Source organism: Melampsora larici-populina (assembly GCF_000204055.1).
Source record: "Melampsora larici-populina 98AG31 unplaced genomic scaffold MELLAscaffold_3, whole genome shotgun sequence".
NCBI lineage: Eukaryota > Fungi > Basidiomycota > Pucciniomycetes > Pucciniales > Melampsoraceae > Melampsora > Melampsora laricis-populina.
Genome location: NW_006768767.1, coordinates 1,245,953 through 1,266,252, shown reverse-complemented (window position 1 = coordinate 1,266,252; position 20,300 = coordinate 1,245,953). Strand labels below are relative to the sequence as shown.

General features: G+C 38.1%; 3 protein-coding genes across 3 annotated transcripts; 1 reads left to right on the top strand and 2 right to left on the bottom strand.

Annotated features, from left to right (window-relative positions):
* Nucleotides 1-11,279: 11,279 nt before the first annotated feature.
* On the bottom strand, nt 11,280-12,762 carry MELLADRAFT_76648 (uncharacterized protein; the record flags this gene model as incomplete). The annotated part of the gene is made up of 5 exons (XM_007404953.1): nt 11,280-11,297; nt 11,363-12,247; nt 12,332-12,445; nt 12,529-12,603; nt 12,677-12,762. 5 exons carry the CDS (start codon nt 12,746-12,748, stop codon nt 11,280-11,282), a joined length of 1,164 nt encoding a protein of 387 aa, XP_007405015.1.
* A 478-nt stretch (nt 12,763-13,240) lies between these two features.
* MELLADRAFT_102304 (uncharacterized protein) lies at nt 13,241-13,929 on the top strand (the record flags this gene model as incomplete). The annotated part of the gene is made up of 4 exons (XM_007405295.1): nt 13,241-13,398; nt 13,487-13,540; nt 13,682-13,775; nt 13,912-13,929. 4 exons carry the CDS (start codon nt 13,241-13,243, stop codon nt 13,927-13,929), a joined length of 324 nt encoding a protein of 107 aa, XP_007405357.1.
* A 999-nt stretch (nt 13,930-14,928) lies between these two features.
* On the bottom strand, nt 14,929-16,419 carry MELLADRAFT_33267 (uncharacterized protein; the record flags this gene model as incomplete). The annotated part of the gene is made up of 5 exons (XM_007404952.1): nt 14,929-15,060; nt 15,240-15,335; nt 15,455-15,582; nt 15,669-15,966; nt 16,060-16,419. Coding segments are annotated over 5 exons (1,014 nt in total), but the record flags the coding sequence as incomplete, so codon positions are not given.
* Between the last annotated feature and the right edge of the window lie 3,881 nt (nt 16,420-20,300).

Genomic DNA, 20,300 nt, shown 5'->3' with positions numbered 1-20,300 from the left:
AGGAAAGAAGACTCTGTTCGCTGCTCTTCCAGGTTTATCAGTATTGTTCTCAAACGGTACATAGGTTAAGAATAATGATAAAACAACATTAAACCTAAAACAAACAAAGCTACATATGTAATATTAAGTAAATGATAAAGAAATAATAACATAAGTTTTAAAATGTCAATTGTGTGAAATGTGTAATCTAGAATGTTACAGATTGAATACTAAAACTTTAACAGGTCCTTAACACATTAAAGATTATTGGTGGTACAAACCACCACCAACCATCATGTCTGGTTCTTCCATTTCCATCAGCTCCTCAGCCTCTTGTTAAAACCCTTTCAACCTCCTCCAGTTTGTCATTCAAGCTGGCTAGGACTTCCTTGCCTTGTTGAACAGCAAGAAGATCCCTTTTTGAACTTCAAAACTCTGTGGAAATCAATTTTCAGAATTATTCACCTGTAATATATCTTTTCTAACTGTTTTCCATTTCATGGCCAACAGAATTTTTCATATCAATATGGTTACTCGCTCAGGCAAACTTATCAGTGCAATATAAAAACTCTTGGGGCTGTGGCTACCAGTGACCAAGAAAAATTGATGTTGTATTGCATTATATGTATCAAGCTTATCAAAAAAATCATTTTCTCAATGCATACTATGTGGGTCCACAGTAAACCAGCATACTATTTGAAGTTTTGCCAACAAAATGATTCCAAATCTCTTGTGATTTTCCCTTGTTGTGGATCTGGTATCTTGTCACATCAAACCTGACTTGTGACAATTTTCTGCTCTCATTTCTTCAGGTATTCTATGAGGGTGTCGCATCCAGTACCATTATTGGCTTTATCCTCTTCCTTCTTGGTTGATTTGATTTGATTGGTCTGTTTGATGTTTTTTGGTGCACTTTGGATTTTTTGATGTTGATGGCTAGATAATTGATTCATTTTTTCTGCTGATGCCTGATTTCCTGTAATTTCTGGGGATGCTGATTGCAATTGATAGAAGAATGGGAGCACAATTAGCAGTGAAAGACAGCTTGGTAAAGGGTTCTGTAGAATCCATTGTATAATCTGTATGGTTTCATACAAGGTTGCATGGTTTTGTATTGTATGATGGATGTAGACTTGTCCTTTTTCATCAAAAGGATGGAACAAAAAATCTATGGGTGAAGCTTTGCTAAAAGCAAATCATCAAGATTGGCAGAAGAATTGATTTAAATAAGAAATTAAACACATTCTGTGGAATGCAATTTCTATACTTTACAAAAATCATTTTCTGATCAGAAATTGCTCAAGTGAACATATCCTTGCTGCACCCAACTTCTGATTGAGTCAGACTGTCATCTTTGAAACAATATTTTCATTAAAAATTAGGAACAACCCCAAACTTAACATAAGTCCCATGCTGACCTAACCACCAACTCCCACGAGAGACTTACACATAATGTCATTTTTTTGGCCTGAGATTTGCCAGGGTGTTTTGCCAAAATATATCTGCCTTATAAAACTTTTTTTTAGAATTTTCACTTTCCCTTGCCCCAAAATGAAAAGTGTGCACCTTTACTGTCAGTGTCACTATAACCTCAAACTTTGGGTTTATCAATAACCTAAGTGGTTCCATAGATATTGATAAAAGTCTTGAAGGGCTCAAAGACAAAAATCAGGTAATTTGCACTGACACTACACCAAATCAATAATTTACCATGGAGTTTAGAAAAGTAAAAATGTAGAAAATTTTCAGCAATGTGTGAGAGGTTGGAAAACTTTGATAAAATTATGGTTTAATTGCCTGTGATGTCCCACCATTCCTCACATTTTTTTATATTTTTACCTGCAGTTTTGCAGATGTTCCAAAGAAAAATGATTTTGGTGTATATTTTGTCAGAAACTCAGATTTTGTCCAAAACTACCAAGGCTTGTGCAGAAACTTTTGAGCACTCACAAATCCAAACAATTTCCTCCAATCAATTTGGCAGTTGAAAATTATGAAAGCCACATAGTGGGTCTACAGTTTTATCTGGATGTTAAAACCATTACAGCAAGGATTTATAAGCTTTTCTAGATTTGCTGATGGGGACTGTGATTGCTGTGCCTTATGTGTTTTTAGACACACACCACTCATTACAATGTGTATGTGGTAGCACCATCAACATATTTACCTTGGATTAAAAAATCCGAGGTATCCTTGGATGCCAAACCTTGGACAGAAGCTTCCCAAGGTTTTGATCTGAGGAGGGCAAAAGAATACCTTGGATGAAAACCTTGGACAAGGTCTGTCCGAGGATTTGCCTCCGATGATGCCTTGGATTTCTCAACCTGAGGCATCTATGTTGGCAGTTTAGAATAAACATGTAGCATTCAAAATGTGCAGACATTGCAGATTTTGACCCAAAATTGGCAATTTTATTGCTCTCACAAGGTTGATGCCTCAATGACTGACAGTTTTGGACATGAATTGAGTTTCTGACCTGATATACACTGCTGCCGTAAAAATCAGAAAAATATGCAAAAGGATGGGCACACATAGGGGGATGCATCCCTTATTTTTCCATCTTTTTCTGACCCCCTCCACCTTGTGTATAATTTTCTATATTTCCTGAATTTTCTAAACTCAGTGGTAAATTTGCAATCTGGCGTAGTGTGATCTGCGTTCAAAATGTCGGCTTTGGTGTACAATTGAAGTTCAAAGTTTTCACTTCAATTCAGAACCAATGGTGCTATTAGGATACTACAAGGGCTAGGTTTTAGAGAGAAGTAAGGCACACAACTTTCATTTTTGGGAAAGGGTAAGTTGAAAGTGTAAAAAAGTTTTATAAGGCAGATAGATTTTGGGAAAACACCCCAGCCAATCTCAGGTCAAAAAAATGTCATTACACATAAGTCCCTTGTGGGAGTTGGTGGTAGGGTCTGCATGGAACTTATGTTAGTGGTACACAAACTTGAAAACCTGACCTAAAAACCCATGGATAAAACCCACAACAACCTGATTGTTTTTGGGGTTTTGTCCAACAGGGAAGCGGAAAACCAATGGACAAAACCTCAAAAACAATTGGTTTTTCATGGGTTTTTAGGTCAGGTTTTCAAGTTTGTGTACTGCTGTTAAGTTTGAAACAACCCAGGTAATTTAAGTTTTTGATAGATCAAGATCAAGGGCAACTATGTGCGACTATGGCTACACAAAAGTTCTTGTGTCATTGAGAAGAAGGGAGCGGCTGCCTCAACAGTGAGTCAAACACTGGACCTTTTGCTGCTCAAACCATGTTTGTACTAGGCAAACGCTCTACCACTGACACTACATGCAAGGTGGTGACGCCGCGGGTGCGGCGTCGCGCTGACCCCGGATCGACCCCCCCTTGGGTTTTGTGCGGCGTCACCGCGACCCCGCATCCGCGGGGTCAGCACTTTGCATGTAGTGTGAGCTACTAAGGCAGTTGAGTTGTTGGTACCATTTAAGGACTAAGAAGCAAAAATGATGTCATAGCTTTTTATTAAAGCTGTCATTTTTTGGCTATTTGATCAGCATAGGACTTCAGGCCAGAATCATATTTTGTTTTCAAAAGTCCAAGACATAATATTACTATCACATCACCACAGTACAAATTTCCAGGCTCTTTCAAACAGCAGAAGTTGTATCTCAAGCAGGATACATAAACCCATGGTCATCAACACAACCAACTTGACTGAATTAAATTTCACAGATCATGAGTCAAGACAAATGCAGCAACTGAATAACAGCTCTTGAGTTTTAGTGGCTGTCACAAGGGATTGTTGTGTTGGCTCCTTGACCAAAGGGCTGTAATTCCAGCCCTGAGCCCTGGACCCTGAATACAGGACTGTAGGCTAAGGGCACATTCACTTAAGCACCTTCTTGAATGTCAATGAATCACATTCTGTGAAATGTGTTTGTTTTCTTAAATACTAGCATTCTAAAAATCACAGAACACGTGTAAAAAGTCTTTTTCTAGCTCTTTCCAAGAATGTGATGATATCACCAACACGCAAACCGGCCCGTAGTGCAGTGCAATACGGTCTCGGCTGCGGTACGGTAAGGTTTAATTTTTAAACCTCACCGTAACCGTAGTGTAGTTAATAGTATTACTGGCTCAGCCTTGTCACTACGGTACGGTCAGCCCGTAGCGGACCGTACCGTAGGCACCGTATTCTACGGTTGACTACGCTCAAAAAAAGGAAAAAAGACGGACATAAATTTCTTGTAGAATAGAAAGGTGACAAATTCAATTAAAATAGTTGTAATGGTGAAATAAAAAGTTTACCAAAAAGGAGGAAACAAGAAAGTTGTATTGGACATTAATGAAAAAAACACAAAGAGACAAAAGGAAATGTGGAGCATAACTCAGATCTGCTTGTTCTTCTTTTTCCCTTTGCGCAACTCATGATCTAAAAGGTAAGTGACCGCATCTTGAAATTTACCAGAAGGCACAGCCTTGTTTTTCAACCATTCTCGGCAACCAACAGCCTGTGAGATGGTTGAAGGCTTCATCAATCCTCGACTTGAAACGGCGACGTCGGCAGCCGAAGAGAAAGTGCGCTCGACCACGCACAAAGTTGCAGGCAACGCCAGATAATCTCGAGCCATGGTGGCCAAGATTGGGAAATCCTTTGTATTACTCTACATTTCATATAGTCAAGAAATCGGTGATGAGTAAGATAATGAACATGAGTCGAAAAAAGGTACTCACAGCCCACCAGTCAAGCGCACTAACTCCTTTGCCAATAGGATTAGCACCCTCAAGATATCTTCTTAGTTCAATCTGAATGTCCTGGACAGTCTCAGTTGCTAGTGCGGCTGGAAATAAGTTATCTTCTTCATCATCACTGTCATCAGGTCGATTTTCTGCAATAATCTCTACTGAAGGTGCTTGTGGGGGTGGCATGTTTCCAGAGTATTCAGAAAAGATAGTTTCTAATGAATGTCGCGCGCTCAATTCAACGTCTGGGTAGAACTTTGTGATGTAGTTTAATCTGTGTCGTGGGTTGAGGATTGTGGCCATTTGTACGACCTGTGTTTCAGCGGCCTCGTCGGGGTAAATTTTCAGATGCTTGAGCATCTCAGTGATCATCACATCGAGGCTAGGAAAAGCACTGTCCTTTTGAAGTGCTTGAAGTTCATTTTGAACCTTACGATACTCCGACAAGACTTTGCAGCCTGAGGGAAAGTTGCCCTCCATTCGGATGGTTGCACGCTCAAATACCTAGAATGAATTTGAATGCTCAATCAAAACGTCGTCTACCAAAACATATAAAACAGAATGACAAACCTCGAGCACCTTGTTCACTGAGCGGACAGCATTCCATTCTTCATTGGAGATGCTCAAGCCACGGAAGAAGCAATTTGTTTTTGAATCGGTATGAAGCATGCCATTGATGATCTGTTGGAAGGAAACAGGTCAGGTGAGATCGTAATACTCATATAACGTGATTCAGAATAACATTACCTCATGTCCAGCGGCTGCACGCCTTTGGCTGTCGGCTTTGGCATTCCAACGCACTCCCCAGCCATGTATGATACTTTTAAGACCTTGCGCCTTTGCACGGCTGTTGAACCATTGTTGACGGGAGGAGCTCGAACAGATCAATGTTACAACCTTGTCACACTAAAGTAGATGTCACCTGAAATGTTAGCTGCAAGCGATTTTGAAGAGGAGGGAAGGAGAAGAGAAAGCTGTCTACCGACTGACCTTTATTAATGCACGTTTGACCAGCTCTGTAGTGTTGGTTGGTTCCTCGTTTTCACAATCGTCTTCTTTATAATCGGGATTAACAGCAGTGGGTGTTAAGCCTGCATCATCCTTGTCTGATGATGATTGGATATTGATGTCGTCTTCTCCGGTGTTGAGTGTCAATGTGGGTACTGGGACAGTTGACCCCGGTCGAGTAGTTGGTTTGACGTGCCCCGCTGAGATGTTCATGGTCTTGAGTCCGTGCTTGACTACCAGAGCGAGCTTATGGCAATAGCATCGCACATGATTGGCTGCTGAATCCCAGTAGACTGAATGTTCGGCGTTCTTGAACATATTCTCGAGTTCTTCGGCCATAGTCTTATTGTTGGCACCCGAATCAGTCGTTTGTGATAGTACCTGATATGATTTGAGGCCAAATCAGAACTTATGATAAGATAATAAATGAAAAGATACAATAGATAAAATAAAAGATGAGCAGACCTTCTCATGAAGACCGTGCTTGATCAGAAACTTTCCCACCGGTCGGGCAAGCAAAGCACCACAGTGGTGCCATGTTGCCAACTTCAAAGTTAGGTGGCTGGATTGATACTTCCAATCGGAATCAATCCAAGTTGCGGTCACACCTATGAAAGCTAAACGATTTCCTTTCGTTGTCCATCCATTGTGGACAAGGCAAATCCTGCCTTTATTACCCTGCAGTGTACAAACGCAAGTTAGATGGATGTTCTTTAAATCATTGATAGAAGAGATTACCGCTTACTTTAATATTGCTAATCAACTGGTTGTATAAAGAAGAATGTAATTCCTTGGCAGTAGCAGCAGCCCAAGTGGGGCTCCTGAGATTGGCCTTGGGATGGGTGAGATGAAAGGAAGCCCTGAGTGTTGGGTCTTGAAATCGGACCCATGGAAGGGCATGTCGCAACAGCCAGATGACCAATAAAACGTTCAGGATGTCGACGTTGAAAGGTGGTTGGTTGACATATGATTTCATCAAGGCAGCGGATGATGATTCGTTTGCTGTAGCTTTAAGGGACTTGTTTCGTTCTTGGTAGGTAGGAGGAAGACCATGATTTTCCTCCTTCATTGCTTCGCTACGTCCAGGACATGGAATTCGATTCTTATCGCCGTCTCAATGGCCATAGAGATTGCTATTTCCATCTATACCCCGTGCAAAAGTCTCAGGACAATACTGGCACTCATAACCACGTAAAACTCCGATTGGCTGTTATAAAGAAATTGGTCAGTTAAATCCATGCTGAAGTCATGATAGATATCAAAACAAACTCACATCATCGATGAGTTGGACTGGTTGGGATTTATAATAGGACAAAAGATGTGATACTCTTTTGCTTTGAGTTTGGAATGGCTTCGCAGGAGCCGCGGTGGGGCTCACTTGATCAACATCGACATTGTCAGGTACTGTAAAATCCTGAGAAGAATCCAAGATTTACAAAAGTAAATCAACATAAGTTTAAAAACATAGATCTACCTGGTACGCTTACAGTGACTGTTTTCCGGGTGCCTTTACCTTTATCTTTGGCAGTAGCAGTAGTCTTTTGAGTTTTTTTGGCTGGCTGAGGTTGAACTTCAGAGTCGGCGGCGCGCTTCTTGGGGCGAGGAGCTGGAGGTCGTGTTGGGGTAAGAAGTGTTTCAATTTCTCCAGCTCCAGACTCTGTCACATCTTCTTCTGGATCATCGTCGCTTTCTTCTTCTTCATCAGGTGCATATAGTGACCTCCGAGAGTCGGCCGAAGTAGGAACAAAACCAGGTTCACGACAAGCAGGGCTAACCCGTGTAGAGCGGCGAGATCGAGAGGAAGTTTGAGTGGGCTGGGAACTCTGAGTCTCAGGAGCAGATAATAAAGAGGACATTGATTCAGCCTTGAATAACTTAAGTGAGGAAAGTAAGATGAAAATGTAATGAATGAAAGGGAAAGCACGAAGGAAGAGAAACAATGAGGAGAAAGGTGGGCCAAGGAAATAAAAAGACGATGGAAACGAACAAACCCATGAGAATATTAAACCATCCCTTGCTTGTGTTTTGAGACCCCTTGCTTGTTTGAGTCGAATTTATCTCAATCGGGTTGAACAAGCACATAAGTGTCGAATGCTTACCATCTTGGGAATCTGATTCTTGAGGCTGAAGAGTACCGGAGTGATCGTATTGCACTCCGAACTACGGTGAGAATACTTCATAATACGTAGACAGTGCTACGGTCACCCCTCCTAATTCTTGGAGGATTCCCAGACTACGGTACGGTTTGACCGTAGCGGGTCGGACCGCAGCCTACGGTCTCCAGACCGTACCGCACCGCACCGTAGACCGTTTTTCTCTGCGGTTCGGTTTGTGTGTTGATATCACATTCTTGTCAACCAAAATCACATTTCTAAATTCTTCACACCCTTGTTACAGCTTTGTAACACCCTTTTTTCAAATTTTAAAAGGTACCTTTCACGGTACAGAAGCCCTCACACCACCTACCATCCATTAACTGGATCAATTGAAAAATGAAGCTTGATTTTGTTAATTTGATCATCCTTTATATCCCATCAGTCTTTGGTTTTTGATGATAGTCTTAAACAGATCCATATTGTTGTGGCTCTTTGTGTGATGACTTCATTGGTTTTTCTCCATAAGTTTTTGAGTTAGATCATGAGTGAAAATGTTGAAGTTAATGACAATCAATAATGACAATGATAGTCATTATTGAGTTTGTTTTGAACTTAATCCATTCAATGGTCAATCACACCAAGCTTCCATGTTTCAAGGTGATTTTGATCTTGAATTGGATTTATATTAGATTGAAAAGAAACTGATGAGAACAGAGGAGGAGGAAAGACAAGGAATGAGATTGCCAAGGAGATAAGGTCCAAGGATGAATGGTTTCCAGCCATCCTTGATTGCCTCCAAATCAAATGAATCATGACCGCTTCTTTCATGATTTTTCACAAAGTCTCAAATTTAATTGTGGTTTTTCCCAAAAAAAACGTTTCTACATGTAGAAAAGTGGTTGCTCAGAATGCAATTTCTCAAATTCCCCACTAAGTGGACACAGCCTAACAGTACCATATTTGACCTTAACATATTGTACAAAGCCATGCACTAAATCTTAAGGATCAGTGCCAAGAGCCACTCAAACACCTGTACATAATAGCTGTGTTCAAACCTAACCTGGTTGCCAAAAACTCTGGTACACCCAGTTTCAGCCCAAGTTCCTAAATGGAGGTAATATGGAGGATTAGGATAAGATGTTCTTACAAAGTTTATACTTCAAAGGTCTTTTGATACCTTTGGAACTCTGCAAGTTTTTTTATTCAATTCTTTGTAAGATAGAAAGAATTATAATCATTATTTATGATGGTCTAAGGTGCATGGTGGTTACCGGTGCTTAACACACTGCAAATATAATGTGTTTCTCCAAGGTAAAAAATGATTGAACCTCATGCACAAAATCATTGATAATGCAGATTTAATGCAGATTTAATGCATTTTTAATCATTTTTCACCTTGGACAAACCCATTATATTCAAAGTGATAACTCACCAAGGTGTTGTTCACTATGGAAATCTTCTTAAGGCCAGAATACAAATACAAACAATTCTGTAGGCCACACTTTCAGTGTTGGTTGATTGCTGTAAATCAAAAAAGTGGTTGAAAGAAGAGCTTTAGTTGGATGGTCAATAGCAAACAATCTATAACATCTTTGAGAGTAAGAAAAGATGGGATGAAAAACAGAAGCAGTCTTTTAAGGTCAGATGTTGGAATGGATGAATCTGTAAGATAAACATTCAAGTGTGTTGGGTAACCCTAAACCTAACCCTCTGTTGATGGGTTGAACTTGTAGGTTTGTGTACTCCTATACTATACCAAGTATAGCTCAACTATAGCCCAAGTATATAGTATAGTATAGTATAGTATAGTATAGTATAGTATAGTATAGTATAGTATAGTATAGTATAGTATAGTATAGTATAGTATAGTATAGTATAGTATAGTATAGTATAGTATAGTATAGTATAGTATAGTATAGTATAGTATAGTATAGTATAGTATAGTATAGTATAGTATAGTATAGTATAGTATAGTATAGTATAGTATAGTATAGTAAACAGTCACAGCCTTGAATCATCTATCAACTTCATCCTCTATAATCTATTGATGTGATTGTTCATTCATCATTTTTGACTCCTCATCTATCAATTTCATCATCATTCATCTATCATTCATCTGTAATCTACAAAAATCCAAGTTCAAGTTCATAAAAATCATACCAAGAAAGACCCCAACAATTGTAAAACAAAAGACAACAATTGTAAAGAAAACCCCACAACAACATCATACAAAAACAAATCAAAAACAAAAATCTAAATAAGTTGTAAAAATCAATCACTCATGAATTTTTTGTTTCAAGCAAAAAAATAAATAAAGACTTCATCAAGATCATCAAAAGTTAAAAATCAAAATTGTTTAAAACAAATCATATACTATGTAGTAAGAAATTCAAACAATATAAAAGAAAGGGGAAGAAGAGGAAAACAGATTCTTGTATTGAAAAAAAACAGAAAGAGATCAATAATTCAATAATAATAATAATCTTTAATAATAATAAATCTCAAAAAATCATCTAAAAATCATCTAAAAATCATCTAAAAATCATCTAAAAAATCGTCTAAATCTAAAAATCATCTAAAAAAACAGATAAAAAAAACCAAAACCAAAACCAAAGAATCAAATTCAAACAAACATATATTGGCATATAAAGAAATCAGAAGAGAAAACCCTAATCCAAAAGCTCTTGACTCGAGTATGTTTCATTTTTTCAAAAATCACAATCAAAACTTTCATTGAATTTCACTAATCAACTTTACTAATCAGCTCTTCTTTTTTCCAATCTTATTCACCCTTTTCTGTACCCAAACCTCTTCCCCATTCCCATTCCCACTCCCACTCTCGTTACTCTGATTCCCACTCCCATTCCAACTCCTAAACCCCACTCCATCCAACCCATTCCTCTGTTTCCTAAAATCCGACTTATGACTCTGACCAGTCGTAGGAGTAGATCTAGAAGCCACATGAGTAATCGATCTCACAAACGGACTTAAAGTCCAATTCTGTCTCGAAAGTGATGCTAACAAGTTCACATTCTCCGATGAAGATGATCCTGATCTGAATCCTTCATCTTCCAATCCCAACAAATCGATTTCCTTCTCATCTGTTCCTGTTTCTTTCGACTTCATCTTTTGAAATGACGAAGAGGATGTGGATGGGAATGGAGTACTGCTAGAAAAAGGTGAAGAAGGAGCAGTAGAAGAAGAGAATCGAGTGATGATAGGGGACTGTGTATATGGACTAGTCATCATTGATCTTGATGAGAATTAGCTCCATATCTTGTAGGTGTCGTATTCGTATTCGTATTCGTATTGGTATCAGTCGAAGCTAAATGAATGAACTTAATTTACTTTCATTTAACCCATTCGTAGATCTACCATTCATAAAACCATTCGAAAACCTTTCCAATCTAGCATCTCTCAACCCCAAATCTTCTTCTTCCTCTTCTTCTTCTTCTTCTTCTTCTGTTTCATGATTTCGACTAGGTCCCCAAATCGGACTAGCTAATTGAGTTTCAGTTGAAAAGACTCTTCGATTACTTCTACTTGATGATGATGATGATACTCCTCCTGTTCCTCCTCCTCCAAAAGACGAAGAAGGAAATGTATGAGGACTTAAAAGTGCAGATTGTGATCTTAAGATTCTTGGTTTCGAAGTTAATCTAGTAGGCGTATTAGGTGCAGAATGATTGATCACTTGATCATGATCAAGTCCATCGATTTGAGAGCTTGAAGAGAGGCGTGGTAGAGAGTAAGGAGGGGGAGGTGTGGAAGGATCAGATGGAGGGTTCGGTATGATGTTTTCGTCTTGAGGATCATCATCGGATTCTAAAACTGCACTCAAACCTTGAGTTCTAGCTTTCTTGGCTACCAAAGACCGATACCGATTGAACTTTCCAATGAGAGGTGGATGGGATGGTCTAAGTCCATAAGTAGGATCATAAGATTCCACACAATCAGGTACCGAAGCAGGTGAAGGAGATTGGTCCCGACTTCTAGGTTCGACTAGAGATGAAGGTCTTGAAGATAAAAGAGGAGAAGACGAATGAATGGTTGTTGAAGGCTTTGGATTGATCGGTTTAGATGAATTGGTAGATGAAAGATTAGATTGAGATTTAATCCAACGACGACTAAGATGATGAATGATCCCAGGTAATTCAGTCCTAAACAATTCTCTTAATTGACGTTCGATTTCAGATTGAACAAAAGCTTGAATAGCCAAAACCGAATCAAATGTCGATGAAACTTGTACACTCTCTAATGGATCGTTCTTGAAGACTAATGTAACACCTTCTAATCTTGAAATCACCAAGACTACAATCGCTCGAAGTTTTAAACATGATAGTTTTAAATTCATGGGAACTATTAAAGGTGTTGAAGCGAATAAGATCGAAGGACTTGAAAGTATATCAGGAGAAGTAGCTGAAGTTTTAGATCGTAAGGGATTTGCCTAAACCCCCCCAAAAAGAACACACTCAAGATTAGTTTTTTTGATGTGAATTTGGTTTTGGAAAAGATTTGTTAGAAATCAAACCTGGATTTTAGTTTGTAAACCTATTGAAGCATCACCAGCATAAGTTAAACGAAAGATACCTCTAAATCGATCTGTACCTAAATCACCAATCTCTAAGATTTCTAAATCGGGTGGCTATTACAAAAAATTTATCATGAAAAAGTCAATTCAAAGTCAATCTTCAATCTTCAACTTCAACTTCAAAAAGATCTTCTTACGATCGTACCCATATCTAAATGAGCTACATCTATTCTATCAGCAATAATCGGAGGTTTGTCTCCTTTGTTGAGAGCCTGAGATTAGAAAAAGAGAATCGATGGATTAGTTTATGGTTGAATGAGTTTGATGGTAAGAATTGATGATTACCGAACATAATAAATCTTTTGCTTGATCATAAAATGAATCTGAGAAGAATGGCCAATCGAATCGAAATGACATGAATCGGATTGAAGTGATAGTGGTTGATCTTGAAGTTTTTTGGTAAACTGAATTCTATTTTCTAGAATGTATGCTATGGTTAAGTACTTTTTTTTTAAAAATGAATTATATTAAAGTACAGTTTGAATTGAAACTGCTGATTTTAATGAAACAGTTTGATTGAAGCGATCAAACTTAATCAACTTCATGAGTCTTGATGAGCTGTCTGTTTGAGTCTTGAGTCTTGTTGAACCAAGTCATGTTCAAGTCAACCAATCTTTCTACAATTTCGCTCTGATGAACTCAAAAAGCATCTCAACTTTGTAAACAGCTTCTTTAAGTTTGATTTGAGAGTGTAAATCCATCCAAGATTGATGAGCGCAGTAAATTAATAAAACCAAAGTTCACTGTTGTAACCGTGTACCCCAACCAAACCAACCAACTACAAATCAAAACCACTGTCTTGATTCCCGGTAAACCAATCCATCAAACCTCAACCAACCCCCCAAAAATATGTCATCAATACCACCCTTACCAAGCTACATAAAAGACACCAAGTTTATAATCTTAGCCACCATAACCGTTCAAGATGATCAAACCGATCAAATCAAATCAAAGTTATTAAATATTCAAAAAAAAGCAAAGAGTGATGAAGAACCAGGTACATTAAGGTAATTGTCGTCTTCTTTCTTTCTTTCTTTCTTCGTTTATTTTCGATTTTTACAAGTTTTGATTATTTTTGATTTTTTGGTTCAATAGTTATCGAGTTCATCAATCATTTGAAACTCCCAATAAGTTTACAATCTATGAAGAGTATGTCCTCTTTTACACTCTTTTACTCTAAATCACAACAAAACACCCACTCATCATCCTCAATGTTTTTGACTTCTTTTTACTTTTCGATTGCGTGTTATCGATCGTGATTTTATTCGATTTCGATTTTTGATGTTGAAGATACGAAAATAAATCAGGACTAGAATCTCATTTAAAATCCACCGAATTTCAAGACCTAATGAAACTTCAATCAAGTTTTTCATTAGATTCAACTGTACGTCACATTTCTTCAAAATCTTATATTCCAAAACTTGTAATGAAATTGATTCCTCAATCATTAACCTTTTTCTTTCCATTTACTTTTGTTATTTCTTAATCAAAACAAAAACAATGGGTTCTTTACACCATAGTTCTTACAAGAACTATAAAAAATTCATTCTTATGTATGTGTTCCTTCTAAATCAATCAATAAATCAATCAAAGTAAACCAATTTACAAAAACCCATCAATCGGTTTGTTTTATCCTTGAGATTCATACAGTCAAATCGGAAAAGCTTGACCGATTTTGCCCGCAAAACTCGAGCAATTTGGCGGGGAATTTGTGACAAGATTTTCTGGTTTGACTGTATATGGTAGTAGTCTAGTATGAATTGATTTCTTAAATGAAAAGAAACTTCATTGATATTTGCACTCGACTTGTTTTTATCCTATAAAACCAAAAAAAAACATGAAGAAAAAACCACATGATTGTGTGTGATCAAATCAAAAACTTGTAATCAAAGAGAACATTTAAACTATAATAAATGGTTTAAAACCCTTTCTCACCAACCTTTTGCTGTGCTCATCTAGGTCCCAAAGCTTTGTGTGGTTGTAGTTAATCATTTTCAAATTACAATCAGGTGATGTCAAGTTGGCTCACACAGCTTCACCATTAGCTTTAGATCCTCTTAACAGTGTAGCTTGCACACACCCTTCTTACTTTTGTTTTTCTGGATCTGGTTTCCCATCTGGCAATGGTACCACTTCCAACTCAACACTCAACTCTACTACATAGGCTTTAGCTCCCCTCCCCTCTAGCTGAACATAAAAACCCTTATAAATCATAAAACTACTTTATTTTTACATTCAAAAAAAACCCTATCATACATTTACTTTTCAAATTCTCCTCTACCCAAAGAAAACACCACCCTACCCAAAGAAAACACCACCCTACCCAAACCTTCTCACAAACCCACCAAAAACCAAAAACCACAACCCTTTCTCCAACTCATCTTTTTTTCCAAACCAAACAAATAATCAATCCAAACCAATCCAAGACCCCAACAAAAAACCCACCCACCCACACACACACACACCAAACCTCACACCAAACCTCACACGCAAGTTTACATCAAGCTTTTTTTTTGGCGTTGAATTTCGTTTGATTCTCATTTTCGAATAAAATGACCCGTTGCACCTTGAAATAAAGAATACCACATAAACGCTTGAGAAAGTAATAATTCCGTATCACTTTCGCTCCATTCATTTGTGGGTAACGATTGTAAAAAGATGATGATTGACTTGATCATTCCAATTCATCAATCAAAACAAATCCAAATCATAAAAATCAAGAATCAAGAATCAAGAATCAGTTTGAATTACCACAGATATCAGAACCAAAGAAAAACACGATTTCTACGGTTTTTTTTTCTTTTATATAAACTTTTTTAAGAAAAAATGAAAGATTTGATAAACTTACTTGAAAATCCATAGATTGTAATTGTTCCGAATACTTTACTAAAAAAGCCACACACACATACAAATGAAATTCCGAAAAAGCCGTTGTTCCTTCTGCCTATACATACCAATCGATCCACCCCCCGCCGCCGAAAAAAAAAACATAGAACATTCCAAAAAAAAAAGTCAATCAGAAAAAAAAAAAATCAGTAAGCAAGAAAAAAAAGACTTCCTTACAAGATATGTATCCCACATTCTAATAATCTTCTTGGTACTTAATTCTCTCATTAATAAACAATTAATCCATCTAAACGAAAATTGAATAAACTCTACTTTTTCATTCTCAAGATGTTGATGTAAAGGAGCTAAAAAAACCCCAAAAAAAGAAACCCAATAATCAATAAACATCCTCAAGAGATTTTTTTCTTCATGGAAAAAAAACCAAACAAACCATCCACTCTTTTACAAAGTTCTTTCATTCTAGCCACTAATCTTTGAATACCAGGTTGAGCAAAAATATAATTATCTTGAATGCCATCCAAAAGTTTTGACAAACACCAAAAAGAATCCGCTTCAATGGATTCCAAAACTTCCGTCGGTAATTCAGCTACATCAAATTCTTCTGGATCAGTGGTAATATAAGATGATAAGAACACTTGAAAGAATGGGGTCACTAAATCATTAATGCCTTGTACATAACCACTGGCTGGATGTCGAATTGCCCAAACATACAGAATCCTTTCTAAACTCTAAACCAAATCCAAACCAAAAAAAAAAAGAATCAATGATTTAGATTGGATTTCAAAAAACACAAAACAAAAAAACCCGATCAAAGTCCTTACTCTTTGTGTAGCAGGAAATTGCCAAAGAGCCACCCCAGGATTAGTTCTAGGAACATCAATATGAATCTGATGCCAAATAGTTTGATCTAAACCTTTCCCAAAAGCCAATCGAACAGCATCCGAATACTCTTGTCTTTTCCGTGCGAGAACCGAAACTCTTCTCTGAGCCGGTGCCGGTAAATAGCCTAATAAGATTTGCCATACGATCGATCTTAGTTTATCTGGTATACCTGACCATGATAGTTTCCTTAGTTCTGTCACTTCGATTGATGGTTGGGTTAAACATTGAAGAAACTTTTTTTCTTTTCGGTGTTGTGAACTTTCGGTTTGAGTGATCAATGGTGGTGCTGGTGCTGCGGGTTCTTGAGGTGTAGAAGGTGTTGAAGGTTTCGATAGGTTTGATGTGGGGTCTTGGTTGATGTGATCTGAGGGTGAGATATGGGTAGAGAGAGTGGTCGGATTACTTGTGCCTAGGATTTCGGCTGGAATGATGGCTTCCCATGGAAGTGGAATCGATCCGGTTCGTTTGGGCGCATGAGGGATTGGTTCAACTGGAGTTTCGTATGCTAATTTAAGCTGGTTAAGTACATGAGCCGGGTCTTTGAGGAAATGTTAGTTCTGATTCAATTTATATATTTCTTGATATTGAAAAAGTATGATCATTCACTTTACTCACCTCGCATCAATTCAGCAAAATCCTTCCGAATAGGTGAAGTGAGTTCTGGTAGAGCTTCCTTAACGTCTGTAAGAGTTGTGATAGGTTCTTTAGAATCATGATTCGAGTTGATGACATTAGAAGTAGGTGAAAATGTAGGTGAAACACTGAAAGGTGGAATAGAAGTAGATGAGGATGCTTGAGGAGATTGAGCCTGATTGGTTGGAGTAAGAATCGTATTTGTCGGTCGATCTGAATTCACTTTATTAGATGAAGCAGTAGGATGATGATTATGATGATGATTAGAAGTCACATCCCAAATCCCACGTCCACTTCCACTTTGAATAGATGGGATTTGATCATGATTAGACTTGATTTGATGAGTTGATAAAGTAGGATGACTAAGTGAAGAAGAAATCTTTCGATGAGTGTTTGATCGATCATCTGAAGTGGATGGTAATCTGTTGATTCGTTTTGTAAATTGTTCTACATCATCATCACTAACATCATTCCATGCATCTGTTTCTTCTATGACTTCTCTTTCGGCTGCTGCTTCTACTGCATTGGCTGATTCTCTTTGTGAAACTTTTTCTGAATTTCGTCTTGGTGAATTAGGAATTTTGGTTTGCAAGGTTTGGTTTTTCATTTGAGCAGAGGTGTTCATATTGTAAGTTGATTGATTATTATGATGATGGATAGGCCAGGATTGGATGAGATGATTTTGAGTTTCAGTGAATGGTTTACTGATTTTGTTTCTTGGATGATAAGGTGAAGAAAGTTTCTGATGAGCGTTTGAAGTTTGAAGTCGTTTATGATTTGATTTGATAATGATAGTTGAGGATGAGACTGAGAGTGAGCTTGGAACCGAATTCTGGTTGTTGTTCTGGTTCTGATTAGTTTCAGTTTCTAGTCGATCGACTGTCAACTGTCTGTCAGTGTTATGAACAACACCACTACTCAGACTAAGTACCCCCCTACACCCACTCTTCGTAACACCACGCCTCACACTCACTCCACCACCACTATGAGCTATCGGTGGACTAACAATCGATGGATCAGACCAATCAGGTGGAGTTGGAACAAATGGAATCAAATGAAAAAAGATAGGTGGTACTGATGAATTCGAGTTAAACGTAGTAGTTGGCATCGGAAGTGGTGGTAAAGGTCTATGCCTATCTACAATAGCCTCTCGGCACAACATCAATCTATCTACTTTGCACGATGCACTATGCTATGCTAATGTATGTGGAAATTTGAAATGCCAAAAAAAAGGTCAAGGGATTGGTGAAAAGAAGTGGAGAGATCTTGATCAGAACAAAAGGCAATTGAAGGAGGCAAGGAGAATAATTTACATCGAGATGTTCAATTGAAGGATACGGATACGATGGAGTAGTGGAACATCAGATAAGACAGTTCAATCAAACTTGAATGAAGATAATTAAACCTTTTGAAGGCTCCACTTCTCATGGAAATGGTCTTATAGAACTCTATCAATCAACTCAGAATGATGATCAACGACTATCACCACACTATTCACTTGATGGTAAATAGGATCAATAAATTGAAATCAATCAAAAAATCTCGAAGCGTATAGCCTATAAATCATTCCTAAGGCTATAAATCTTCTACACAATGTTGGAATATTGAGATGACCAAAAGTGTAAGGAATCAGACCAAACTGGCGGTAGATACGTTAAAGTGAAGAATCAGTCGATGTATAGAACTTCCAACTAAGATTCAATCCTGACTGAAATCTTTTCCCCAATCCATCTACTTTCTGACTATAGAGAAGATTCACCCAAACTCCGTGGAGCTCAAGAGTGTGTGGTGTTTTTATAAGATCCACCAACTCATTCCTTGGAGTGTTGTATCTTCACACAGCCGAAATATAACTCACAAGCCTACATCTCACCTCTCACTTCGTCATAGTATGGGCCGAGTTTAAGCAGTTGACGAAAACCCTGAACATTGATCATGTTGTACTATAGGACTTCTCAAGCTTTTTTTTCACGCAATCTCCGGGGTCATGCAAGAGTGAAATGCCCACATTCCACTCTTTCATTGGGTATGTATCCACCCACATGCCGTATTTTATCTTCTGCTTCAAAATCATAAGCATGCACATGCACCCAACATGATCATATGTGCTTTTGCTTTGAGCATGTGCTCAATCACATTGTAGATCAGCTTTCAATCCTGCAAAACTTGATTTTCGTGATACAAAGTAAGGAGCATCAACATTGATCACACGCAATCTCTCGCTATCATCACCTGAAGCGAATGATTGTTTAATCATAACCTTCAAATTTCACATCACCCTCAATTCTTGCCTTTAGATACCTAGAAACACAAGATTCAAGCAAATCTTCTCATCCACCTATACTAAATGTCTTAACGAGTCACACCACACACTGTCTTTTGTATCATTACAGAAAAGAGACACAGGTCATCTTTAAGGACCTACTCTTGAAAAAAAAACCCAAGAATTTCCGGTAGACTGGCATTCAACTTGCTATGAATCAAATTTCAAAGCTAATGCCGAAGGAATGCCCTCACTGAAGGACAAAAAAGAACAGCTGCCTCAACAGTGAGTCGAACACTGGACCTTTTGCTGCCATTCCATGTCAAATGTACTAGGCAAACGCTCTACCACTGAGCTACTAAGGCAGATGACGTCATTTCCCAAATGCAGGTTATCAATCTTGGAGTCCAGAGCAGGAAGGACTTGTGCCAGTGTATCATGATGTGTCTTGTGATTTTTTGGAAAAAGAAGAGTCAATGAGCCTATCATTTCACCAATTGTATTGTGTTCAATTGAGTCCAGTCCCAAGAGCCACACCTCAAGTCCAAAGAATTGAAGATGAATGTCTGCATAAGTGGTGGATGTTTGGTGTACAATAATACTAAATCCAGCCTGGTTCTTCGGAGAGTTGCGGTATCAGTCTTCCTCTGAGACTACCTGAGAGGATCTCTGAGACATACAGGGATAGTATAATTTTTTTCTCGGGTGGCGCCTGATTTGTAAGAGGGGTGTTTCTTTTTTCTCTCTGACCTTCTTGGACTTGAAGTTGGAACGGGTTTTAACATAAGGGAATAGGTGCTGAGTTAGGTAGTCTTGTGAAATCATAGAATGGCTTATCCAAGTTTCTCTTCAATCTTGTTCCTTATGACGTCTTTCGGTAAAGAGCTTTTTGTATGGTTTTCTGATTCTTTGTTAGATCTCTTAAAAACCCGGTTGTCAAATTTGAAGCTTGTCTTTCTCTTTACCATCCGATTATCATCTATTAGTTCATCCATTAAATTATCATCGTACTCTTATTCTTTACTTAAACTTTAGCTCGTTTTTTGTTTTCCCACCATCCCTCCCATTAGGGTTGTAGTTCATTTTTCTTATTGTGGTGTTAGTTTAGACCGCCCCTAGGGTCTCTGGTTTTTCTCTCATTGCAATTCGCTCAGGCCCCCCGGGGTCGTCCAGCGTTTTAGCATCTTACAGAAACTTTAGCATCTCTTATTTCAAAAGTATTCCGCATTCTCAAACCTCTTCCCTACCCAAGCCTGTACGAACGTCTTTTGTGCAAGTGATGGA